Source organism: Lissotriton helveticus, chromosome 1_1, assembly GCF_964261635.1.
Source record: "Lissotriton helveticus chromosome 1_1, aLisHel1.1, whole genome shotgun sequence".
Taxonomy (NCBI): Eukaryota; Metazoa; Chordata; class Amphibia; order Caudata; family Salamandridae; genus Lissotriton; species Lissotriton helveticus.
The window spans coordinates 605136354-605164240 of record NC_136057.1 but is presented as its reverse complement, the minus strand read 5'-3'; the positions used below and the strand labels follow the sequence as shown (position 1 = coordinate 605164240).

General features: G+C 44.4%; 1 protein-coding gene across 3 annotated transcripts in view; it reads left to right on the top strand.

Annotated features, from left to right (window-relative positions):
• The window catches only part of ITPR2 (inositol 1,4,5-trisphosphate receptor type 2), a 1735249-nt gene that overhangs the window by 1482384 nt on the left and 224978 nt on the right, over positions 1-27887 (top strand). For all 3 annotated transcript variants that reach the window (XM_078674117.1, XM_078674116.1, XM_078674118.1), the window contains 2 exons: positions 7425-7620; positions 16482-16568. In XM_078674117.1, coding sequence (XP_078530243.1) covers positions 7425-7620; positions 16482-16568 — 283 coding nt within the window. The remainder of the gene's footprint in view (positions 1-7424; positions 7621-16481; positions 16569-27887) is intronic.

Genomic DNA, 27887 nt, shown 5'->3' with positions numbered 1-27887 from the left:
TTGAATCCAGTGGCACAGTGAGCCCAGGACCCACATCTGGGCATATCCGGAACACTAAGAGCAAGAAAGCAGAAGATACACAATTGACGGACGGAATGGAGAACAAATCAAAACATTCACCCTTAGTCAAGAGATCTGAGTTAAGTCAATCATTCTTTTGCTCACCATGCCACCCCAGTTTAGACCTGGTCATATGCAAATCAGTCTTAAACCAGGTCCTCCCAGGACCGGTAACAAGTGTCCTAGGACCGGTTTTGGGGTTTCACCCCTCATCAGCCAGGATTCCTTTCTCGCCCTAAGTGCGCCGGGCATTCCCAGATGTGGGTCCCGGGCTCACTGTGCCACTGGATTCAAGCTAGCCTTGCTGATGAGGTGTGATGCCCCGAAACTGGTCCCAGGACGCTTTTTTCTGGTCCAGGGAGGACCTTGCTAGGCATTTCAGTCTGGACTGTTCCAATGAGGCACAGGGCCAAGACTGGTTTGCATATGGCCGGGTCTAAACTGGGGTGGCATGGTGAGAAAAAGAACGATGGATTTAACCCAGATCTGTTGACTGGGGGTGAATGTTTGATTTGCTCTGCATTCCGTCCATCATCTGTGTGTCTTTTCTTTATCTCCCTAAGTGGGCCAGGTATGCCCAGACGTGGGTCCCGGGCTCACTGTACCACTGGATTCAAGCTAGCCTGGCTTCTGAGGGGTGATGCCCCGACACCGGTCCCAGGATACTTGTTTCCTGTCCAGGGAGGACCTTGCTTGGCAGTTCAGTCTGGACTGTTCCCATGAGGCACAGGGTCAAGACTGTTTTTGCTTATGGCTGGGTCTAAACTGGGGTGGCATGGTGAGCAGAAGAACAACAGATTTAACACAAATCTAATTACTGGGAGTGAATGTTTGATTTGCTCTGCATTCCATCCATCATCTGTGTGTCTTTGGCCATTCTGAGCAAACACATTTGTAATACTGAGACTGTTTTGTTGAAAACCTACAAACAAATGTTCTATATAGAAGAATACTCCAAAAGGTTATATTTAGGCGTAGGTGTGTGTGTGTGTGTGTGTGTGTGTGCATTACTGCATCGTCTCCAATACATTGATGAGTGAAATGTGATGCATAGACCTTTTACTTCTTAATTGGGTACTGTTATGTTCAGTGTAGTATAATACAAGAGATACATTTAATGCTAGCATCTTCTGAACCCTTCAGTCTTAGATTAGGGTATTTTTCCATTCATCGGTTCCCAAATGTAGTCCACAGACAGTTACCCATTTTTCTTGCAACTGAACCATTGGTTTTCTTTTTCCGGATTAGTGACCTGCACAAAAATCACAAAGTGCTGCATTTCAGCCAGCTGTGTCCATGTGTATTTACCTATTGGAATGCATGATCTTTGACGTCGCTGTACATCAGTTGCATAGCTGCAAGCTAAAGCCAGGTCTGGTGGCCTTGTGGACTAATGCGTCCACTGTAGAGGCCTGTGTTCGACCTCATGTTCACAGGTTCAAATCCCGGCGGGGCCACTCAGCCCTTCCTCCTTCTGAGGTTGATAAAAGGAGTACCATTGGGTTGGGTAACAATAAACATATGTTATTCAGCGCCAAGATACCATTGAGAAAACGTGCGCTTTACAAATACACATATGTTTAGTCATGCTCTAGACTCAAGAGATGTCAGGATTTCATCTTTATTGTAGTGTTGATTAATCTTATGCCTGCATCGACCACTTTTTTCCGAAAACGTTGCTTGATATTGCTTGTCATCTATTTGGAAATTGTTCGTTATTCCTGTGGTAATGGTAGTGCTATGCATTAAGAATTGATTCAATTGCTCCTTGGTGTATGTCATTGCCCAGTTCTCCCTGAAGTGTGCAAGGATTGTGCTGTATTGTGGTGAACGGTCGGCATTGTGGACACCTTTGAGTGTATTAAATACTTTTGGAAGAAAATGGTCCTAATAAAGCCAAATTAGGTTGTTACTGTATTAGAGCCCTGGCTAGCCGTGGTAGCTTAATTAAGCACAAGCGCCCTTTTGACATTCATTACTGTGATGTCCCTTTAAGCTTTATATTTATAGAGACTAAACTGTTATATTCTAAGTCAACGTTGGCACTAAGTGAGCCACATCCCTACTTTCTTTAAATAGGTTATCAGAGGGAGTAGAGCTGAACGTTTTGTTGACACCATTTGTTTCATTTCAGCTCTTCACATAATAGACAAGGAATATTTCCCCTGACTATTCCAGTTTGTACCCGAGTCTTATTGGCACTCATCTTGAACAAGATGTAGAGGTCATTTTAGAGTTTCATTTATTCTCATTCAGTCGTCCCAATTCAGCTAAGAATAGCCAATAAAGTACAAATGAAAAAGTACAGATTGATAAATAAAATACACAAAGTAATAAATGACGTTCAAAAAATAAATTAAAAACATTATGTACAAATGTACAATCAGAACAAATTAATCCATGAGGTACAATAAAAAAATGACATTCAACAATTTTGTGTGCAATTACTTTACCACTCCATATATTTTCCTTATATTTAATATGCATCTAAGGAAATTGATATCCTCTTACCAAATTTGTGTTGCCCCCAATTGCTGTAAAAATATAATGGCAATTTAAAGTTGTCTGATATTGCCTGATCGTAAAATTGGGGTCATGAAACGTCAAAAAAAGCATAAAATTAGCTGTATTGTCAGATAGATTATTTCAGGGAATTTAGGGAGATTTATAAACCAAGATCCCTTCATAGGAAATTTAAACAAGAAAAGGTTAATAAATTGAAGGCGCGTGGAGAAAATATCGGTTGAAAATTACTGAGTAAAGATAAGTAAAGTTCCGGCCCAGGAGTGGTCTTCAAAGCAGGATACGAGGCAACCAACTGCATCTTGTGAATCTTCGCACTGTGTCATTGTCACATTGATTAAAAACAATCATTTGACAAGCTCTTTTGAATATCCATCAACACTCCTGGGATTGGTAAAGACCTCAGGAACACCCAGAGTAGTAAAAACCCACTTCCATTAGCAGTCCAGGGGATTGCTAGCATGGTATCCAGAGTTAGACAGTTTTTAATCATTGTCCTTGATAAGCTAGCTTCTGGCTTCTCCCAAACACTAGGCCATTATAGCGGAAAGCTTTCTTTATAACATGTTCCAGATAACCCATTCAAACCTCAGAGTGACAAAGTGGCAGAGGTTTGTAGCGCAGATAGCAGTCTGTGTGCAAAGCTGTTCTCCAGTGTTTGAAGGTTTTCAGTATTCACGTACCCCAATAAACCTGAACCAATAAGCCCACTGAGATGCACTTGGCCAAATAAATTTGCATTATCTATTTCACCGGCTTACGGAACAGCTTTGAAGTAAAGTGGAAGACATTCAATAGCCATATGAAATTGCTGTACTCTCAAATTAAGTAGATACTCTCAATTTAGTGCAGAATCAAACAGGATACTTAAATACGTAACATATTTTACTTCAGTGACTAAAACTTCCCTTATAGAATGGGCTTTTGATTTAATATTTTTCGGGCCACACTTAATGAAGGACTTGGTTAATTTATTTTAAAATAGTCATTCCTAAAACTTGTAAATGAGTCAAGGAGGATTTGTAACCCATTGACAGCCCTTGATGTGAGAACTGGTACCTGGAGTTTCCCTAATTGTGACATGTCTAGCCGAGAAGAGGTCAAGTTATTCTCCTGCCCAATAATATAAATTAAAAACAAGAAAGGCAACAGGGCACATCCTTGGTGAACCCCGGATTTAGAGTGTATTAGAGGCGAGATGTTCACCATTAGGCCCATAACATACCCCGGCCGATGACTTCAATGTAAGCCACTTAGCAACTTGATCAGCGCCTTTTCAGCTCAAATCTCATTCATATGTATCGATTGGTCGTTTCAGAGGCACAGAACAGTTCCATAAATGTCATACTTAGGGCACCTGTCCTGGCTCTGGCATATTGCCCTATGAGAAGAAACAGGTTAAGGCACTGATCAACAGTTGGAAAATAAAGTAGAGTGCCCTACGCATAGGACATTATTTCTCTCAGCCACTCCTCCAAATTGTTTTTTTAAATATTGGCCCTATAACGAACTCCTCCAAAGATGCTATAACTGGCCCAGTCGCAGCTCATAATACATTTGTAAGTATTGGGCCCAGAGGATAATGTTGTCTTTAAAAAGTTCTTAGGAACATAACGACCTAGGGCTGTCCCAGGAGGATACCTATCATTTGCTGGTGTAACCTCTTTTATAACAATTGTAAGACTCAAGGCTTATCATTAGCTAGTGTAACCCCTTTTTATAAAAATGGTGCTACTTAAGGCTAGAGAGCAGTGCCCCGATCATATGTTACTTTGTCCTGCTCCATTGAGTCAGCTTCGCTATGACCAGGATCATGAATGCTGGTAAAATACTTGACTGAGATATTGGCTGGGATTAAACACTTAACCTTTTAGTTTCAAAATCAGTAAAGAAAGGAAGGTTTACCACTTGCCAAAATGCCCTACCATCTTTTAGGTTCTCTCTCAATTTCAGCCCTTCCCATGCCTTTGCTCATCTCTTCTTTTCATGCATTTATTACTTAAATCCGCCTAGCACCTATTATATCATCCTTGGAGCATGGACATTTTTTAAGGGATAGTTTCAGCTTTTTATGTGCCTCTGTACGTACACAATTAAACCATCACTATTGCTTTTCAATCTTACTGATTTTCTGAACTAATAGCATGGACGATCTAGAAGACCAAAGTGAGTTAAAGATTCTAAAATAGTGCAAGGGGGATTATTATAACTCTTAAACATAGCCAACATAGCTTCCTTGTTAGATTTCATCGGATCATAAATGAATTGTTGTGAATTAATTATGTTCCACTTGACTCTTACGCCTTTACTTATTGAGTTTTCAATTTCTTGTCCCTCTATAGGGTTGTTGTTATTCTTCACATTTAAGTTTAGAGATATGGTGAGAGGATCGTGATCGCATAAACAGTTCACAATAACATTAACTTTTCCCACTAATTCTACTAGGTCTGCTGAAATCAGAATAAAATAAATTGTGCTGCAATTGTCATTACCTTTAAGCTTAGGGGATAATTGGATAGCACCTGAACTAGAATTTTCCAGACTTTTTAGCTCTGTATAAAGCTGAAAGTATCTCATGGCTCAGATATATACATCACGGCCGGAAGGGCTTAGAATGTTTGGAGCTTTATAAAGAACCAGCTCTATTCCCTCAATCAACCAAAGCCCTGATTAAGTCAGCTTATTATGAACAGGCCCAACAAAGCGTGGATGTAAATCCCTCCTGTTCCCCTCCTTGGTTAATGTGGAAATTGAGATATTTAACCAGGAGATGCAATTTTAGCTTACCTGTATAGATAGTCCACAATATAGCTTTTATCTAACAAGGGCGTGACTCAGTATAGTACATATCTTGGCCGCATTTCTAGTGCAAGGAGGATGGGCAGATGATCGGTCCTTGTATCCGTGTGACAATTTTTCTAGACAAAGCACCCTGCACTTTTTTGTTCACTTTATAAAATCCCTAGAGGAAGGTTCCTCGCCCCCTCCGTGCTCAACATATATAGTTTTTTAACTAACTTTAATGACCCGGAAATCTGCTATGCCATGAAAAGTTACATCAGAGAAGCATTTTATATTAGGAAACGGTATACCCAACTTGGTTTATAGGATGGGTGGGTTTGAGATGACTGTATTTTATAGTATTTTAATTGTCTTCTTTTTTAATGTGTTTTTATTATCAGCTGTATTAAATAAATACAATGATGTATTGTATGAAGTAGTATTCTTTTATGGCTGTGCAAGTCGAAGAAAGATTTTTCTGAACTGAACACTCTCCACCCTAATATTGTGCTACATTCATACAAGCTAATGTGTCTGATGTATTGTAATTGCATCTAAATAGCGCTTACTACCCTGTCGAGGTGTCAACTTTTATTTTATTTAAAATGAAATACACTTATAATTAAAGGGGAACTCCCACCTAATATATTTTTGGGGGTTTTGAATGACACACAATACGAAGTCTCTGACTCACTCAGTCATATTTCTTCCATTGTAAAGTCCATCACTTTGTTCCAACATTTACAGCTGAAGGTTAACACTTGGCTTTCACAGTGATCCCTATTGCTATTTTCTGACGCTTTTCAAGTGGAAGAGAAACGCATTACTTTGCTACCTTGTGTGAAGACTAGTTCGCATGACTTTGTGGGGCAGTCCATGACCAGAAAACATTTTGGATGGAACATCTACTTAAGAAAATATTTATCTTCAAATAAATGTACATCTGACTGGCTTGAGTTCTGTTGTAGGGCTTTCTTGGCTGCAATTTCAGATTCTTAGTATGTTTTGATTTGTTGTTTGAAGAAATTTTACTGTGAGACACTCTCTGGAGAGCCAAGCCCGATTTTACCCTCTTAATCAACCCTCTTTACCTAAGTATATCACAAATATTATAAAGCAAGGATTTTTGGCTTGAGGCTAACATTTAAAATTACACTATATTCTCTAGAACACAGAAATATGGTGCTATGTGATCATTCTGATTATTCTCTGACACATTTATAGTTCATTTAGAGAATTTTAAAATTGACAATTGGTAAAAACATGTTCAGGGGCAATGAGTTCTAATGAGGAACCAATATGTGCAAATCTCCTTTATCAAGCAGTGTTGTCAGTTCTATGTCATTTTAGTGTTTGACTCAGTAGTGTATGGCTCTAGTGTGTGAATATGAACTCTGCCAAGCTTGCTTTATTGATTTGGACGTTGAAATGTAATTTAACCTAGGCCCGTTCTTGTTACGGCTGCCTTCAACATAACTGAACCAGTATTCTCAAGCACCATCTCAATACCCTTGTTATCAATCTGCCCTCTTCCTTCGAGGTTTTATGATCTCTCACCACCGGCACATTGAAAATACTATTTCCTTCCTACTCCTCTGGGGCATTATCTTCTCTGCCCAGAGTCATGACATGTCCTTTATGTTCCCATCTAGTGGCCACCCTTTACCCTTTTTTGTTTTTTTGCTTTGTGATAATTATTTACTGTCTTTGCCCTTCCTTTGTTAATTATCATGTTTGTCCTTCTCTGTGATCTTCCTGCACTGTCCATATTATTCTTTGGCACACTCGAGTGGCAATCTGGATTTCACTCATTTCCACTTTTCATGCTCCTGTCCCGCCTTTCCATGTAGCGGTGACAGGTAAACCTTTAATTGTAGACCTGAAAAGGCAGTGCTCTCAAACTGCTCATGTAATTTACATCCGCCTGTGTCAGGAACTGATGAAAGGTGAGTACTTGTAGAATAAGTACAGAGGGGATTCTCCTTATAAAGCTGGTTTCTTATTTAAAGTATTTCGTGTTGAGTAATGTATACCACAATATTTCTGCTATTTTCTTCCAGCTCTTCGACCTGGTCTACAGAGAGGAAACACTGTTAAATGTCATTAAAAGTGTTACTAGGAATGGCCGCTCCATTATTCTGACAGCTGTCCTTGCGCTTATCCTGGTTTACCTGTTCTCCATCGTTGGATTCCTGTTCCTGAAAGATGATTTCATCATGGAAGTGGAAAGGTTAAAAAACAGAACACCTGGCATCGGTAGGTATTGCCAGTTTCTAAAATGAATACTCTGCCAAGTTAATGTATATATTCTAAGCAAATTGACTGTTTGGAAAGTGGACGTGGTGGCTTGCGGCAATAGTCATAAAAAATGATAACTAAACATATTGCCAGGTATTGCTGAGTTCCCCGCCCCAAGATGATATTCCTTTCCCATCATGTCCCATTGGGTACCACAAACCACCTCCCTTCTCCCCCAAGGAATAGATATAAATCAACACAATTGTCTTGGGTTAGGGGTCGGAAATGATAAAAACATATTTTAGAATGTTTATATTTACAATATGCAGAAAACCAGTCCATCAGTACAGAATATTCATACATCAACCAAATTTCGTATGCAATGTATTTACAATATTTTGGATGGTTGACCTTAACATATTGTCTAATACATTGCCATTCCTAACCGAAAACTAAATTATGTACATTTTGTTTTCTGAATATCCCATATTGAGCCTGCGGGCAAGGTCATGACTGGTCCAACTACGTGCTAGGTCCACCTCTCCTACCGGAGGGACCTTGCGCAGGAGGGCCGGTTGCCCAGAAGATTACCTCCCTCAGGTACCCCGTATGCCTTCAAATACTACCTCCAAGGGGCTGTGCTGTTCTGCCAACTTGGCACCCATGTGCCTGCGTGGGAATTGGTCCAAGGCCTGCCTGAAGCACAACTTCTCCACCCCAGCACCCTCCAGCCTACCGCCCATAAACACCTCCTGGAGTTCCATGAGAGACCACTGTCCCCAGGGCGGGACTGGCCGTAGCGGGCACCAGGCAATCCCCCGGTTCGCCGCACGGGTGGGGGCCGTTTTTATTACAGGGCCGTTTCGGGCCTGTAACAAAATCGTACAAAAATAGGCCCTGGCAAAGAGCACGGCGGCACCCTCAACCGTCCTGCAAGAGAAAATCTTTGTTGTGTAAACAGTACCCCAACCTGAAGGAGAAATATTGAGACAACCTGTAACGGAACACTCATTCATGCTGCCTCAGGGGATGGTTGGTGGGCAAATGAAAAATCTCCATCACGTAGACGGATCTGCTGGTCGGATGCGGAGCGGTAAGGAAAAGACCGTCCTGCTGCTCCGCAGCCCCCATTAAAGGGGCCACGATCGGGATCAGAGAACAAGCAGAATCCAGATTGGACCCACCTCCCGGGCCCCGGAAGCACTCGAGTGCTTCCGGGGCATTCCCTATTACAACCAATCACGGGCGAAAGTCGGGCTGTTGCCGGCCGCGTCGCCAGCGCCGTCACCAGCCCCGTCACCAGCCCCGCCTCTCTATGGCGTCAGAGACCAGCACAACCACCATAGTTGCCCAAGTCCCGGTTGCGCCTTATTATATTTCAAGGAACTTTGACTCACCAGTCCAAATGCTTTCACATATTCTTCTCTACGGTTAATAAGCATAGCTTGGTATGAGATGATTTTTTAAAGCAGCTTTGTAATACGACAAAGGAATAATCACAAAGGAGAAAAACATATTTTGCCCATTTATGTTACCATTTACTTGTTATCTTAAAATATTTGTATATGTAGCATTGGATTGAGTAAAGGATATAGCATGTTAGGACACTATTTGGCTTATAGCAATTCAGTCACAGAAGGAGAAAACCTCTATTGCTTTGCTCCCAAATCTGAAACAACAACATATTCTAAAAACAAGCATCTTGTCAAAACTCATCACATTAGGGCAAAACCATCCTAACATATCACTATATCAACATTCTTTCAAATATCAGTATAACTTAAAAAAACTATTCAAAACTCTTACAATTTTAAAACAGGTTATTTCATTTTCTAGATTTAAACGTGTGTGTGCTTTGTCTACAGTACAAATACCATTTTAAATAAATTGTTGTATGATGGATTATCAGTAAATACCAAAACTTGTTAAGGGCAAATATGTGAGGTAGGAGAGTGAGAACGAGCACCCAGTCTGAAGCTTCACTTCTTGTGATGCTCGGTTTATGTTGATGAGGGCTAAGCACATTTACAAGTCATTGGTGTAATCTCTGTTGGTTGTGCAGATTGGCTTCTTACAGGAGGCAGCACTGGTCATACAGTGTACACCTATTGGGTCGATTGTGGGTCCAAGGGGTTAGGAATTTCCAGATTTTAGAGACTCACACATGAAATTAATTTACATACAATTGACTTCTCATGCTAAACGACTGCAATTAATCCAGCCTATTGCGCTTGGATAGCCCTGCTCTCTACAGGAAGTAAGTAATAAATACCAGCGGTGGAAGCAATACAGTCCAGATGCTGAATGTCTTGGTGACAGACTTATCAGTAGACCTACATTATTAGGGGATAATGTATTGCAATCGAGCAAGCAACAAATGTGGGTAAGTAATCAGATACATTTCACCACTGTTGTACATCATGGCTCTTGAAGCAGGTAGGCCTTGGTTTTTACTTTTTAGTCCAATGAGGAAAGGGTTGAGCACCTTCTGGGTGGCCTGGTTAGGGCTACAAGAATAGAGTACTAATAGTCAGAAAAACTCTAAAGATCACTGGTACATGATCCAGTATAACATCCGGGCAGTTTCACCATGTGAAAATCATTTCCAAAGGCAATGTAGGCACAAACTTGTAACCTACATGCAGGTATTTGTTAGTGTAATACAAGTAGTAGTAGTAGTGTTGGAAAGAATTATGGTAGCTTAGCATAGACCCAGCTTCTTCTGTGGTTCTTGTTTGCCATTTCCACTCTCAAGATGTTCCTGAACCCTCCCTGATGTCTCTACACTCAACCCAGGAGCCTCCACATGTACAGCACAGTCATCCACCACCTCAACAGGGTCACATACAGGTCAAGCAACTATACAGGGCAGCTAATTCTACCCTGTGTGTGCATCCCCTCTATACTTACGGGTGCCAGAAGAGATATATGCTAGCTTAGAGCCTCAGACCGGGGAATATACACCTCCAACGACATCATTATACCAAGACAACGAGGGTATGGATCCTGAAATGTGAGACGTTTGATATGTAGCCATGCTTTCAAAACATTCCAAGATCTATTATCTCCAGCATTTTGAGCTTTTGCAAAGGGCAGTATCTTTCTCTCAAATCTGTGCATGTTGTGGTGCCAGTGGTGCATTGTGATTTCTAGTGGCACTAGCCACCGTAGCTTCTCCTTACTGATGTGCTGTGCTCTTCAATGCTGTTAATGCACATTACTTTATTTTGTAAATTACAACACAGCTGAGTTTCTGCAAATAGAAGTCAATTACATCCCTCGCAGAGTTGAGGGCTAAATTCCGATCCCTTTGGAAACACGTATTTGCACTGCGATCAGAGTGAAAAAATTCCTAGCTATCATAACGGAAAGTTTCAATTATATTAAGGACTCTGAGGCAAGGATGATGCTATTCTTTCTTCACCTCATTGAATAGCAGCCATTTAAAGAAAACACCCCAAAAAACTATCATTCCCATGAAGCCTTGGGAATATTACAAAGCAACAATAGAGTCCAACAGGAGGATCATCCATCCACCTTCCACCAAATCAGTGAGCTTCAGCCGAATCATAGTCCCTTGTCACTGGCCCTTCCTCCTCTTTCGTCACGAGATGTCAGCCTCCATCGGCATTTCATGAGTCTTGTTTGCTTGCTTCCATTCCTGCAACCAAATGACATATTTTAGAATACAACCATGGCTAAGTATTATCCCTAAAAGGGAAGATTATGCAATTGTGTACTTCGAAGAAATGACACAGTAAGAACATTATATCGAATATAAGTATACTCAGCGTATTACTTACTCCACAATGAGGGTGGGGCAGTTCCAGGTATAGGCAAACCTTTGGGTGGGATAATCCTTTCCTCTGTGTCCTTCATAGAATTTAAACTTTCCATTACCATAGCTAGGAAATTTTTCATTCTATCTCAGGACCGGAGGCGAGGATTATGCTCTTTCAAAGCTTACTTACCACCAAGTGGGCCATCTGCAGAACCTGTTTCAAGTAAAACCGTTTGAACGTAGGGTCCGAAGACCAGTCTGCAGCGTTAAGGATATCCTCCAAGCGAGCCCCCAGGGTAAATTCTTTGGAAGCCATTGCCCCTCTGGTAGAGTGGGCACCAAACATCTGCAGGTCAATGCCCACTTCCTGCATCACCCATCTTACCCACTGTGCAATCGTGGGGGATGAAACAGCTCTGTGTGGTTTTCACAGGGAGATGAAAGGTTGTTGTTTGCCTATTGGTCGGAAATCTTCTGATATCTCTTCATAGGCCTTGAGGCAGGACACCACACACAGCGTGGGTGAATCGGGATGCCGAATAAGAGATAGATGTTGTTCCACATTTAGTACATCTACGGATAGTGAAAATAACTCCAGAGGGAGAGAAAATCCTGTCGGAAACCTTCAGAACCCTGACGTCTGACACTCACCTACAAGAGATCAGGCAAAGGAGCACTGCTAACTTTGCCGACTACTCCTTTCTGGAGAGGAATCTATTCAGTTGCCAAGAGAGGAACAGATTGAGCACCAAGTTCACGTCCCAGAGAGTGGAGTATCATGGTTCTGGGGGAAGAGAAAGTCTTATCCCCCATAAAAGACCTCAGCCAAATGGATATTCCCCGGGATGGACCCCAACAGTTTTTCGCATGCCTGCACAATCTGGAGTGAAAGGCGTTCTTCCAGGGGTGCCCTAGGCTCAGAGACTGCCTGTGATTAGATGCGTCTACCGCATCGTAGAATTCATCATCCCTTGGCAGGGAGCTAAGGGGGTCCTCCTCCTCCCCTTGGTGCTTCATATAGGGTTCCATGCCATGTGTGCAGCCACTCTTATAATAAAGTACTGCTGCAGTGTCGAAACCACCGATATGTGGGCGTAGTAATAATGACAGGGTATGCCTGACTGGGGGCAGGGTGGCAGCCTAACTTTAAATGCTGGACAAGACTCACTTTTAACTGGGTCCGGAGCCTGTGACTCTGCAGCCCTATTGCAATACTGTGGGGGCAACACATCTGGGAGATGGTCCCAATAGGCGAAACACCTGAAAATACAGACCCCCTCGTGGGAGCGTTCAGAGAGAGGGGTTTTTATCACCCTACTGACCCTGTACATGCGCCAGAGTTCTGTCACAACAGTTTTACAGGCCAGCGGGCATAGGCTCCTCAGACGGACAAGGCTCACCGCCACGCAGTCACTCCGATTCCAGCAATGCACAGTATGCGCGGAATCCGGAGCGCGTGCTTCGGGCCAAAAGCACCTATCATGTGTCCTCAGGTGGCGCGAGGATTGCACCAATGAAGAATGGCTGTATTCGGGCCCCCGAGCAAGTGGAAGGCCGACACTGAGGAGAAACTAGCGCATGAGAACCGGACACATGCCACAAGGGCCAAGTGCTTACAAAGGCCAAACGCCACCAAATGACGGCATATGGGCGAGCGCTATCACAATTTAAACATTGTGCATGGCAGCGAGTTAGACAATAAAATCGTTAAAATAACCAAATTCAATCTAGCGCAGTAAATGCATGCCACACAAGTGAGAAATAAACTCTTATCTCAGGCTGCAAGCAGCGAAGAAAGAGGAGGAAGGGCCAGTGACAAGGGACTATGATCTGGCTGAAGCTCCCTGATTGGTGAAAAGTGGATGGATGATCCTCCTGTTGGACTCTATTGTTGCTTTGTAATATTCCCAAGGCTTCATGGGAATGATAGTTTTTTGGTGTTTACTTTAAATGGCTGCTATTCAATAAAGTGAAGAAAGAATAGCATAATCCTCGCCTCCGGTCCGGACATAGAATTATGAATTGTATGATAATTATCAAACAGTGGCAGTTTTTCCCTGACCATGTCATGAGTGATGTAATATGTGACGTCATCAGCAGTGCATTGCGGGGCGCGAGTTATAGTTAGCAGAACTAACTATAACGGAGGAACTTCTATGGTTTTGTACAAGTGAAATGTCCAACTAACTATAACACCCCTGAAACCTATGGTTTTTCCAGTGAATTTCAAAGGTTTTTTAAATGCTAATTTCTAACTATAATGTGTCTGAATCCTATGGTTTTTTTCAGTGAATTTCAAAGGTTTTTCAAATGCTAGTTTAACTATGCCTACAGAGGTAGGACATGTGAAGGAAGAAGAAAAAACACACAGAAAGAAGCAAAAGAAATGCAGAAAGAAGCAACAGAAGTCCACAAAGACGAAGAAAAGTGCAGGAAGAAGCAAGACATGTGCAGAAAGAACCAACAGAGGAGCAGAAAGAGGCCTTGTTCCAAAATCATCCTGTGCCCACAACTTTTTCAGACGGGTACTGGTGGTAACTGACTCTGACTAACCAGGCCTAGAGCCAGTGCTATGCTAAAAGACACTTAGAATACAGTGAAAAAACCTAAATACACTAGGAAACACTATGCGTTGGGGTACCCCTGTGATTAGCATGACCTCCTCTGTAAGGCCCTAGTACATAATAGGGCAGGGGGATTAAAACTACCTCTTAAAACGCTCTACGGGGTGCGTTGCACAGTGGTGAAGGGAGGGAGGTGCCTGAGGTGACGTGTGCAAACATGCCCTGTGGCCGTTTTAAGTTGGGACTTTAAGTCCCCTTGAATCTTGACGGTCCCTGGGGTCCAACTAGCCAACCAGGTACTGCCAGTAAGCGCCACAGAGATGCGTTGCAGAGAGGTGTAAAAAGGGGCGAGCCTGGCCCACCTCACTGCAGCACAGCTCTGTAGCGCTTACTGAAGGTACCTGGTGGGGTTGTTAGCCCCCAGGGCCCCTCAGAATTGAAGAGGAATTAATTCCCCAACTTAAAACGCACCACAGGGCGTGTTTGCACATATGTCACCTCAGGCCCTGCCCCCTCCCTTCACCACTGGGCAAACGCCCCCGCGAATTTAACTGAGAGCCCCGGGGGGTGGCGGTCCACGGAGGTGGCCTCTAACTATAAAAAATAAGCCCCAGTGGGTGGCGGTCCCTGGAGCTGCGGTGGGGCCGTGTGCCCCTGCAAATAATTATATAAAGCTCCGGGGGTGGCGGTCCCTGGGGCAGTGTGGGGGGATTGGGGCCCCCCACACATGTTTTTCAATGCCCCCAGGACCTGGCCCACCCGGTGGCTTAAATTAAACAAAGTGCAGGATTCGCGCTTCCAGTGCGAATTCGGCCAATTTTCTTTTTAAAAAAATGCTTTAAGGACCCCCTGAGCAGGCCTAGGGGGTTAGGGTGTTTCTACCCTGCCCCCTTTTCTTTTTTTTTTTGTGTTTGTTTTACTTCAAGATGGCTGCCGACACTTCCTGGAATGTTGACAGCCAATTAGAATGCAGCTCGTGATCTGCAGGGTGCGCGGATCCTCCTTGCCTCTACATATCGATATTTTTCTTTTTCTTTTCCCAGCAACTACTTAAAAAAATTACACCATTTAAGAAAAAGAGTGCTTTCTGAACCAAGCACTACCTTTCTGCCAAATTTGGTGTAATTCCGTTCAGCAGTTCCAGCTGTAGCCGTGTCTAAAGTTTCCTATGGGAAAGGCATTTTTTCACCTCTTTTTCTTGAATTTCTCAGGAACTACTGAACGGATCTACACCATTTAGAAAAAGAGTTCTTTCTGAACCAAAAGCTACGTTTTAGCAAAATTTTGTGTAATTCCGTTAAGCAGTTCGGGCTGTAGCTGTGTATAAAGTTTCCTATGGGAATGAACATGGAGAAAGCATGTTTTGGGACCCCCCCTTTTTTCTCAGCCCCCCCTTGACGAAGCACCCCGAAACTTTCAAGATAGGAGCTGACCAGAGCGGGCCATAAGTTTTGGAAATTTCGCAAAGATTCGTCAACCTGCGCCAAAGTTATTGGGAAAAGAAAAAACGCTTTTCCTATGTATAATACGTCCTAACTATAACTACCTACTGGCGACCGCCAGTAGGTAATATATATATATAGGGGTCCATAGATCACAGATTACTTTACACAGTATAAACTAGAGATTTGTTTTAGGCCTTAAAATATGCTGTGTTCCACATCAGACACAGTGGAAGTCTGCCAGAACCCTGCTCGGGTGTTGGCTGCTACCCACTTCCAAGCTATGTTTTGATAGGGCTGAGTTTGTTTATTCATTTAGCATTCGACTGCCTTGTAAAACCTCTTGGCTTACACTGCTCACCGGCTGAAGGGATATAAATGACCCTGCATTAAAACGTTATACACAGAATGAAATAAAGCTGTTCCACTGGCAGTATTTGTTTGCTGGCAGGGAAATTCGATGCTCTTTTTGTCGCCAATCGTCTAGGACACTGAGGGTTGCTAATGGGGTGGCGAGCTCTTCCTTTCATGCCTTTGCTTTGTTATGCCTTATTAAGCCCATTCTAGCCTCGCTGTCTGTGCCGGTCTGTCTGCCTGCTTGTAGTGGTCAAATAAGAGGTCAGTGCATGTGGCAATCACACCCACATCATACAGATGTTGAGACTGCTTGAACAGGCATTTCTTACTTCAAAAAATTGACTTATTTGCAAACTGGCACCTCACTTACCACTGAATCCACATTATTGGCCTATATATAACATAGTTTGCACCAGTGGTTTAAATGGAAATATAGAAGTGCCCGTTTCTCCTGAGAAGTGCAGATACTTACCCATTAAGTGTTTTGAGTAGTGATGAGAAGTCCAGATACTCTGTCTTTAAAATTAAAGAAGTGCGCATACTGAGTACTGAGCAGTACCTGCTCATGTAAAGCACTGGTCAGCACCCTTAATGTGTTGTGTTTGCAATGCTGCAACGGCGTTGAACGTGTTTCTTTGCTTGCCTGTGGTATTTTAAATAATAAATACTGATTCTGTCCGATGTGTAGTTTCACTTATTTGACACCACTCTGTTTCAATGTGTACCTCCTGACAGACAATGCTGAAGTTACAACCACGTTCCTGACTTCACCAATGGAGACCTGTAACAAGGAGAATTGTTCCATAATACCAGCCCCCACAGGTTAGTCTTTCCTGTGAACAAAATTCACACACAGCACACACTTTAATGTGTTGTTTTTGTTTATATATTTTTATATTAAGGATACTGAACTTCAAAATAGGTTGATTCCCAGAAGCAGTGTGCGTAAGGTTTACTTTAAAAGGCACAATTTTAGAAGTAAACTACACCATAAGGTATTTTGTGCAGAGATATAGCATTACAGCTCTCCGACTGAGAATCCACTTTGATGCAGGCTTCACTTAGCGCAATTCAGTTAACAAAACACTTGCTGCTGCACTCTTAGGACCCCATTATATGTTGCTTGTTATTTAATGTGGGGCTTCCGGGAGCATGAATCTATGATTTTCTCTGGTATTCCAGCACCACAAAATGTGCATTTGTAGTCTCTCCCTATTTTACTCACCAATGGTTTCACGTCAGCTGTCCTGGACCCGGACATTAGGTGCGTATATTCTATAGTACAATTCTAGTGCAAATGTGATACTTAACACTGTGTGATGGCTGTTTGGTGAAGCTTTGCTCCTGGCTGCACCAGGCTGGATGCGGAATCAAGACATTTTACTGCATTCGCATTCTTCTCACCTTCTTGATCCTATCCATTTCTGGGTCTTGCCATCTGGGCTTGTATCTTGCAGCCTCAGTATTTCAGTGAATTTAAGTATCAGTTTTTCTAGAATATATACAGAGTGTTATTTCAAAACCATTTGATGTATGCCCCGAATGGAGGTGAACGTGAGAATTTATACAAGGATTTGACATTTTTCAGAAACATGGAATAATAGTAAAAAAGAGAAAAAGGTGAATTCCTGAAACAAGTCACATTGTTTCTAAGGAAAAAGTGAATCTAAGACCTAGTTAAGTTAAGGCAGTAGGAAATAGTTTTGTGTCTAATGATAAAGAAGATTTTAAACTTTTTTGGGTTGTGCCTGTCCTACGCATGGTTCTTACCAAATTATGCTATCCAAGGGATATTTGAGCAGAGTGCTAAAAAAGAAGGGAGCAAAGATTGCCTGAGATTGTTCGATTAAGTGAAGAGGGAGATGATGAATGCAAAACCTTTGAAACCGTACAATCCAGCATTACCCTGAATTATCACTGTAGATACTAGCAGTTATAGTCTGAGGACTGTACTCACTAATGGAAGGGCGACAACAATGTGCCGGTAAGCTTTGTGTCGCATGTTCTAAGGGATGCAGAATGACATTATTCTGCATTCATAAAAGAGCTCTTGGTAAGCTAATAGGCCATTGAAATGTTTTGGTGTTCTATATGGTTAATGAAATTCACATTTTGATTGCTCATTTACGTTTTGACTGGAGACAAGGTACAGGGTCCAACTGTGTGAATTGCTCGCCTAGACTGTAAGTTACTCCAGTACCAATTCAGTATTGCCCACATTCTGTGGGCCAAGATTAACTATATAGAATGCTCTCAGAAGAGGATCAAGATTATCACTGTGGTGATGTGCCAGATTGCTTAGTGGTGGCAGCCTACCTGAAGGGAGTAAGGCATAAACCCAGCCAAGGAAAGATACTTACATGTCAGTTTCTACTCTTTTTTCACTGTAACTGATGAACTGTTGAAGATGGTGTCCTTATGCAAGGAGATAGGTCTGTACCTTGAGAAATTAAGGCTGTGCTCGTTAAAGGCATCTGGGAAGAGCTATGATGCACAGACTGCAAGCTGTCTTTTGGATGCATAGTGTGGACGAGGGATATAGAGGAGTGTGTTGAGGGTTGTATGTGTTGCAGTTCAAGGTATAAGTCCCTTAGGGTTAGCATGCCACCGTTACAGCCTATAGACCTATCTGTTGGACTTTGGAACAGGGTTGGAGTAGTTCTTTCAGCATACTCTCATCACAGTGATGCTTTGCTTTGGAAATGATGGACTGGTACAGCAAATGCCAGAAGTAAGGTATTATTCTGACATCACATCCTTAGAAGTCATTTAACTTCTCAAAGATGCATTTATAACGAACAGTTTCCCAGAGTTTTTGGTTTTGGACAATGGGTGTCAGTTTTTCAGCAGTGAAATGGTTTCTTTCTTGGAGTAATTTTGTGTGACACATTTGAAGAGTATTCAGTACCATCCACCAGATCAAGTGAAGCATCTGAACAGGGTCATGAATGAATATTTCCAGTGGACATGAAGGAATGATTGTAATGTTCAACCATGTTGTGGCCCTATTTGGCCACTCCCCACTCTGTTAACAAAGTTTCCTCTTTTCAGCTCCTAAGGGGAAGACTATCTTTGTTGAAAGTTTCCTCTGGGTGGATGTCAAAGGGAAGATTTGAATAACATTGTTCTTGGGAGTGGAGAAAGACCAAGAACCAAGAATTACATGAGGGAGTGAGAAGGGTCACCTCTCCCGGTAGTATTCTAGTCAGGATCAAAAAGCCTCATCAGGTCAGGAAGAGTGACTCCAAGTTTGGTTAACTAGCAAGGGTTGAGAAAGGGTGTGGGAATGTGGGGATAGTGAAGGCACTGGTGGACTATCAGCCAGGAGGGTATAGTGATAAAAGGTGCTGGTGAGGCAGCAGGGTGAGTTTACATGAAAACATCACGCATCAAGCAGAGCATTGCGGCAGGTTATGTTCAGGTTTGGGTGTTTTGTTGTGTCTCTTAGCTTGTTTATGTTTAGTTTAAGGGCTATATAGTGTGTGTAGTTTTTTTCATTATAAAGGGGAGATATTATGTAGTACATTCATATTTTACTCGACAAAGGGTATTTCCTCGGCAGGGAGCTCTGGCAGAATGTCTACTGCATGTTTGATTATTTACATTCTCTGATGGTTGTTTGGTGAAGCTGTGCTTCTGGCTGCACTGAGGTGGCTCTGTATATCTACTCTTCTGTAAAGCCGAATTTACTTTCTCATAAAAAGCCTCCACTCGTTACGTAGCATTACAAGTTATTCCACCCACAATTGGGAAAAACAAGCCCTGAAAGACATCAGCAAATACCTCCTAATATTTTAACCCAGAGGGTGTAGATGGAACCTAAACCAAGACTGGTTTGTTAAGAGTATCTTTCTCCTCTACCCCAACAAAGGCCATTCAACGGCCTCTGCCCCTGTATACTCATGCTTCCTTTTCCTTATTTGCAATCATCATGGATCCTTTTGCCACCTGTGTTTTATAGTTTAAATCATGTCTCTGTAATAAATGGCATTATTCCAGTTATTCAAGTGTGGGATATATATATATATATATATATATATATATATATATATATATATATATATATATATATATATATATATATATATATATATATATATATATATATATATATATATATATACACAAATATACAAAGAGCCCTTGCGCTCTAGAAGGGCACACACGGTATCCCAGCTATTTCGCCTCTGATCAGCTCTCGCTCGTTCTCCATTCAGTGCTTTTGAATCCCGATGCATTTCGAGGCCATAGCACCTCTTCATCAAGGGGAGCACACAACAGCAAACAGAAAACGCACCACTTGTTTGCCTTTCATTTTATTTGAAATTTGGCAGACACCGCCCTCAGTGGGCGTGGCTCAGCACGTTGGCCATCAGCATGATGGTACCTGTAGTCCATTGTGGTGTGTTATTAATCTTCCTGACGCGTTTCGAGGCCATAGCGCCTCTTCATCAAGGGGAGCACACAACAGCAAACAGAAAACGCACCACTTGTTTGCCTTTCATTTTATTCTAAATTTGGCAGACACCGCCCTCAGTGGGCGTGGCTCAGCACGTTGGCCATCAGCATGATGGTACCCGTAGTCCATTGTGGTGTGTTATTAATCTTCCTTAAGTAGGTTGTGCGCTATTGTGCGAAGATAAATCCATCATTAATTCCTTAAGTAGGATAGGAAAATCGTAGCACCAGAGCTGTTTAATTTCGAATAAAATGAAAGGCAAACAAGTGGTGCGTTTTCTGTTTGCTGTTGTGTGCTCCCCTTGATGAAGAGGCGCTATGGCCTCGAAACGCGTCGGCATTCAAAAGCACTGAATGGAGAACGAGCGAGAGCTGATCAGAGGCGAAATAGCTGGATGGCTGGGATACCGTGTGTGCCCTTCTAGAGCGCAAGGGCTCTTTGCTAATTCACACATTATACACGGCTGCTCTTGTCCGTGGGAAGGAGCACCGCTTTGTCCGCGGAAAAAGTTGAAGCGGAGTGAAGAAACCGTGGTGATGAACGATTCATTGCTGTGCGGTACGATGTCCCCGAACTAACAAACCGCTCTGGTGCTACGATTTTCCTATCCTACTTAAGGAATTAATGATGGATTTATCTTAGCACAATAGCGCACAACCTACTTAAGGAAGATTAACAACACACCACAATGGACTACAGGTACCATCATGCTGATGGCCAACGTGCTGAGCCACGCCCACTGAGGGCGGTGTCTGCCAAATTTCGAATAAAATGAAAGGCAAACAAGTGGTGCGTTTTCTGTTTGCTGTTGTGTGCTCCCCTTGATGAAGAGGCGCTATGGCCTCGAAACGCGTCGGCATTCAAAAGCACTGAATGGAGAACGAGCGAGAGCTGATCAGAGGCGAAATAGCTGGATGGCTGGGATACCGTGTGTTTGCTGTTGTGTGCTCCCCTTGATTAAGAGGCGCTATGGCCTCGAAACGCGTCGGGATTCAAAAGCACTGAATGGAGAACGAGCGAGAGCTGATCAGAGGCGAAATAGCTGGATGGCTGGGATACCGTGTGTGCCCTTCTAGAGCGCAAGGGCTCTTTGCTAATTCATATATATATTACCTACTGGCGGTCGCCAGTAGGTATATATAGTTAGAATTTTCAAAAATCCCATAGAGAAAAAATCCTATGTCTAATAACTTTGGCGTTTGTGGACGGAATTGGCTGAAATTTTCAGGAAAATGGAACATTTTGTTTCTGAGCAGCCCCTGAAAATTTGGGGGGGGTTCGTCAAGGGGGGGCAGAGAAAAAAGGGGGGTCCCAAAACGCGTTTTTCCCATGTTAATTTCCATAGGGCGGTTGGACTCACTTTTAGCTCGAACGGCTGAATGGATTTGCACGAAACTTGGCAAAATTGTAGGGACTGGTAGCCCGATGTGCCTTTGCTAGGTCTCAATATATGTGCTCCAGTGGATTTTGAGAAATTAACATTCAAAAAAAGATATTTATCTGTGACAGCGCTCCGGGCAGCGCTCCGCTTCGCGTACTTTTCGCGTTACGGAGCTTTGCGAAGCGAAGCTGATTGGTTCTCCGGCGTCTGTAAACATTCCAAACAGTCCGTAGCGGCCGCCATCGTGTCTCTCGGTAGGATCGAGAGACAAGAGGAGGCCAAAGCGAAGGGGCAAATGACCATAAGGGGGCATAGTAGATCCTCCCTGACCCCCTAGGTTTGATGTGGAGGTTTTAAAAGGGCCCCGCGGGGCAAAAAAAAATCACAAAAAAAAAATCGAACGGGTGAATGGATTTGCATGAAACTTGGCAAAATTGTAGGGACCGGTAGCCCGATGTGCCTTTGCTGGGTCTCAATATATGTGCTGCAGTGGATTTTGAGAAATTAACGTTCAAAAAAAGATATATATCTGTGACAGCGTCCCGGGTAGCGCTCCGTTTCGCGTACTTTTCGCGTTACGGAGCTTTGCGAAGCGAAGCTGATTGGCTCTCCGGTGTCTGTAAACATTCCAAACAGTACGGAGCGGCCGCCATCTTGTCTCTCGGTAGGATCGAGAGACAAGAGGAGGCCAAAGCGAAGGGGCAAATGACCATAAGGGGGCATAGTAGATCCTCCCTGACCCCATAGGTTTGATGTGGAGGCTTTAAAAGGGCTCCGCGGGGCAAAAAAAAATAAAAAATCGTTTTTTTTGGTGGGGTGCGCCCGGTTAGCGTAACGGGAAGCGGACTGGGGAGCGTACTACAAGGAAACAAGAATGATTGACTTTTAACTTATTGTATGTTTATAGACTTTTTTTAACTTTTTTTTCTGCTGAGTGACGTCTCGGCCTATCTCCACGGGATGCAGTCCCTACCATCTCGGCGTTTAAGCCCAGGGGGACCGGTAGTGTGGGAGAGATAACGTCTGTTAACGTTCGATTCGAAGGAAATCAGGAAGTGTTGAAAAACATTGTCTGCGCCATCTTGCCTTTTTTCAAATGCCACACTTTTGTCGTGCACGGCAGCCATTTTAGATGCCTTGACCAGACCCACTCTCTGCACGCTGTCGATCCTTAGCATGGCTCCCCACCCTCGCAAGCATCTCCCCCAGGCACTGGTCACCCCCGCTCTCTGTCTTATGCATGGGCAATAAACCTCCCCCCATCTGCGCTGCTCTTCCCTGAGAATCACACTCTGTGCCCGCCCGACACCTCCCTTTCGCCCTATTCACTACCGCACCCTCTGACACTCCTCTTCCTCTGTGTCCGATTGTCCAGGCCGGTCCCAGGCTATCAGGTAGCCCTGTAGATGTACTTTATGGCCCCAGCTGTAAAGAATCACCCCTCTTCAAAGGAGTTACAGTAGATCAAGGCCCCCACCCGATGAGATCCGTCACACCACACGCGTTCCTACTATCTGAAAACCATCCTGTATTGTGATTGGGGAGGGGACCGAGCCTGAAGCGGAAGATTCCAGGGATGCCTCTTTGTACATCAAAGTTTTTACAATTATGTGTCACATTAAAAATATATAGCACTCCAACAAAGTAGTAGGATTATAAAACTTTAATAACTTATAAATATAAACAACGCAACAAAAACAGTAAAAACATTTAAACATTTTTAGGAAAAAAGAAGGAACAATGGTCAGTAGCGGTCGGTTGTGCGAATAGTCCCAAGGCAGCACAACGTCCTGAGTTCTGGACGGCACCCAGGTGAAGTTGCCTGGGTGCCGCACTGGTTTTGGGTATCCTACAATGCTGCTCCGAATAACGGCGTGGGGCGTCCCGGGGGGTGGCTCGTCAGTAGCGGTCTGTTGTGCGAATAGTCCCAAGGCAGCAGAACGCGCTGAGATGTGGATGGCACCCAGGTGATGTCAAGTAAGTTGCCGCACTGGTTTTGGTATCCCACAATGCTGCTCCGAATAACGGCGTGGGGCGCCCCGGGGGGGGGGGGTGAGGCGGCGTGAACGGGCCTCCCCAGGTGGAGGCTCGTCTGCTGTAGTGGGGCGCCCCTTTACCGTTTCAGTTGCCATTCCGCCCGCTTTTGGTACACTGTGTCAAAATCCGCCATTCAGCTGAGTTGCGCCCACTCTTGCGGTGCAGCGATAGGCGGCTGCCACAGGACTCTCAAAATGGCGGCAGGCTCTTTCCTTTTTGGGCCTGGTCCACTGAAATGGCCCTGGGACACCTTGGAAATCGGACGCTTGTCTGCCAGGTCTTGGACCCCATTCTCGAAAGCGTCCCCTCAGCCTTGAGGATTCTACAAAAGTCTTGGGGGCCCCCGACTCCTGCAGGCTTCCGGTGGGGAGCGGCTGCCATGATTGCTCGCGGAATGACCACGACGGAGCCACGAGATGGTGGTGCTCTCATGCTGACACCAGCTTCAGTCTGAAACATCCAGAAACAAGGTGGGGCTTTCATCGTTTGGGAAAAAAAAAAGTTTTCATCCAATGAAAAGTGTTATTTTTAGGTCATATGATCAAGCCTTCCATCATTAGGAAACCAAAAGTAAAATGAACCAATGAAAAGTTTTATAAACAAGTCACATGACCTGTTATGCGGCATAGGGTATAAAAAGCGTAGAAAATCCGTTGGCACGTGAGGCGGCGTCAGTAGCGGACCGATGTGCGAATAGGCCGAAGGCAGCACAACGCGCCAAGATCCGGATGGCACCGAGGTGGTGTCTAGCAAGTTGCCGCACTGGTGTGGCCATCCTACAATGCTGAAAGTCGGCGTGGGGCGCCCCGTTGGCCTGTGAGTTCGCGTCAGTAGCGGACCGATGTGCGAATAGGCCGAAGGCAGCACAACGCGCCAAGATCCGGATGGCACCGAGGTGGTGTCTAGCAAGTTGCCGCACTGGTGTGGCCATCCTACAATGCTGAAAGTCGGCGTGGGGCGCCCCGTTGGCCTGTGAGTTCGCGTCAGTAGCGGACCGATGTGCGAATAGGCCGAAGGCAGCACAACGCGCCAAGATCCGGATGGCACCGAGGTGGTGTCTAGCAAGTTGCCGCACTGGTGTGGCCATCCTACAATGCTGTAAGTCGGCGTGGGGCGCCCCGTTGGCCTGTGAGATGGCGTCAGTAGCGGACCGATGTGCGAATAGGCCGAAGGCAGCACAACGCGCCAAGATCCGGATGGCACCGAGGTGGTGTCTAGCAAGTTGCCGCACTGGTGTGGCCATCCTACAATGCTGAAAGTCGGCGTGGGGCGCCCCGTTGGCCTGTGAGATGGCGTCAGTAGCGGACCGATGTGCGAATAGGGCCAAAGGCAGCGCAACGTGCCAAGATCCGGATGGCAACGAGGTGGTGTCTAGCAAGTTGCCGCACTGGTGTGGCCATCCTACAATGCTGCGCAGAAAGTCGGCGTGGGGCGCTCCGTTGGCCTGTGAGTTCGCGTCAGTCAGTGGGGGTTGTTTGAGGATCTGACTGCATTGGAAAGCAATGTGATGCTGTGCGTCGCCCCCAAGATGAAGGTTCCTCGGCTGCAGTGGGGCGCCCCTTGGTGTTTCACTCGCTATGCAGCTGAGTTGCGTGCGCACTTGCGGCGAATAGGCCGAAGGCAGCACAACAATATTTTCTGAATAGAAGACACCACAAGGCGCTGAGATTCGGTTGGCACCGAGGTGGTGTCTAGCAAGTTGCCGCACTGGTGTGGCCATCCTACAATCCTGCTCCGAATAACGGCGTGGGGTGCCCGAAGGGGGGGGGAGGCGGTGTGAACGGGCCTTCCCAGGTGGAGGCTCGTCTGCTGTAGTGGGGCGCCCCTTTACCGTTTCAGTTGCCATTCAGCTGAGTTTTGGCCGCTCTTGATGCTACAGCGACAGGCGGCTGCAACAGGACTCTCAAAATGGCGGCCTGTTCTTTGGATGTGGGCCTGGTCCACTAAAATGGCCCTGGGACACCTTAGAACTCGGACGCTCAAATTTTTTTTCCTTTCCTCTACATGCAAAAAAGGTAAATGCCCGGTACGTTACCTGCCTCATCTGCCACGATGTACTCTCCAGAGGAACCGAAAAAAAATATAGTTATGGTAACTATACCATGCATCGTCATATGGAGAGGTGGCACCGATTAATTATAGTGCTGCACAAAAGAGAGATTTGGAGGAGAACGCCCGACCTGCCAGTACATTCACCAAAGAAGTGGCACTGACAGCATCAGAGGCAAGGGAAACGGTCCCAAATATTTAGAAGAACTTTGGAAAGATTAAAATGACATGTTTAGATTGTGGCAAATTAATTTCATGTGGACAGATGAGTGTTACTCTAATAAATACAGCATATGAACATCATCATAGTCGATGGTTGGTAGAGACATTTTGACTATATCCTGGACCTGCCCGTCCTCGCCCAAAATGGCGCCGGAATAAATGGGACTCGTAACTCCTTGTTGTGTACTGGTTGCTGAACCTTGAAATCACGAGATACGTATGCAGTTTTGAAGCACATGGCGGGCGGGGACGAGAATTGATTGAATATTTCGACATCCCTATTGATATTAAGTTCTGATGTGTTATTGATTACTGTACTATTGAAAGTTCGAATTAACGTCACCCATGGTACTTGCCCGCAAATGTATATCTAGATAATTTTATTGTAACTGGCTCTGTCGTATTTTAATTATAAAATGTACGTCCACCGATTCCGCAACTGTTAGACACCTTAGTTCTTGCAACCTAATGGCCCGCCCGTTACGTTCCTCTACAGTGTAAATGTCTACTCATCATATATGATTACAGTTTGCTCCATGGCCGGCCCACGTGGTTATAGGCCCGTATTTGTATACTGACATTTTCACAATAAAGGTTTTTAAAAGAAAACATGGTAGTAGTATTTACATTGGTAAAGTTTTTAATAATAGTCACTGTTTTAGAATCAGTAAAAGGCAAGTGAAATAAAGCAGTCCAATTACATGAAGGGTAAAAGGTATAATACGCAGGAACGCAGTAAAGATAAATGGTCAAGGGCTGTTGTGTTTCTACTTCTGCAACATAATCGATAAGAATCTGATATTCAGGCGTATCGGCGACTAAGACAGCAGGCCGAGCCTCTTTTGCTCAACGGCTCCGTCATGGGACGAAGAAACGCCCTTTTTCTCGAAAAAGGAATATATTTTACTTGCAGGACAGTTGTAAATTTTCCGGGAAAGTACATTAGCCTGGAACATTATAACATATGTTTAAGAAAAAATTATGTTCGAAAGTAATAAAAAGCGTACTTTTTAGGTCATATGACCAAGCCTTTCATCATTAGAATAAGAAAAGTAAAATGAACCAATGAAAAGTTTTATTAACAAATCACATGACCTGTTATGCTTACGTTACGCGCTGCGCGCCGCGCCCCAGATCGCTTCCGGGAAGCTGCGCTTCGCGCACCGGAGCACTTCCGGATGCGCTAACGCGGCGCGTCATATGACGCATTACGCGACAACGCAGGTCCAGAATATAGTCAAAATGTCTCCACCAACCAGCGGTCGGAACACAACCCCTTTCAGCAGGCTAAATAGTTCTGTTAAATGACAACAGAAGGGACGGGCAACAAGAACCATCAGTCAAAGAGGGGAGGGCAAGTTCTTCTCTACCGGGTCACGTTGGGGCGCTACCGGAACTGATCGAATTGGTAGTCTACAGTGTTTCTGGATGTTTCAGACTGAAGCTGGCGTTAGCATGAGAGCACCACCATTTCGTAGCTCCGTCGTGGCCATTCCACGAGCAATCATGCTAGCCGCTCCCCACCAGAAGCCTGCGGGAGTCGGGGGCCCCGAAGACTTTTGTAGAATCTTCAAGGCTGAGGGGACGCTTTCGAGAATGGAGCCCAAGCTCTAGCAGACAAGCGTCCGAGTTCCAAGGTGTTGCAGGCCCATTTTAGTGGACCACGCCCAAATCTGAAGAGCCGGCCGCCATTTTGAGAGTCCTGTGGCAGCCGCCTATCGCTGCACCGCAAGAGCGGGAGCAACTCAAGTACATGGTGAGCGAGACGCTGTAGTCAAAAGAGCAGGCGGTAAACAGCTGAATAGCGGAAGAGGCACAGTGTAGCAAAAGCGGGCGGAATGGCAACTGAAACGGTAAAGGGGCGCCCCACTACAGCGTGTCTTTAGGTGAAACGGATTGTGGGACAAGGTCAAGAATGGAAGAATCACCAAAAGGCAAAAAGTTCCGCTTGACCCCGGGAGCCGGCCACCTATGTCGGGGGCGATCTCAGGCC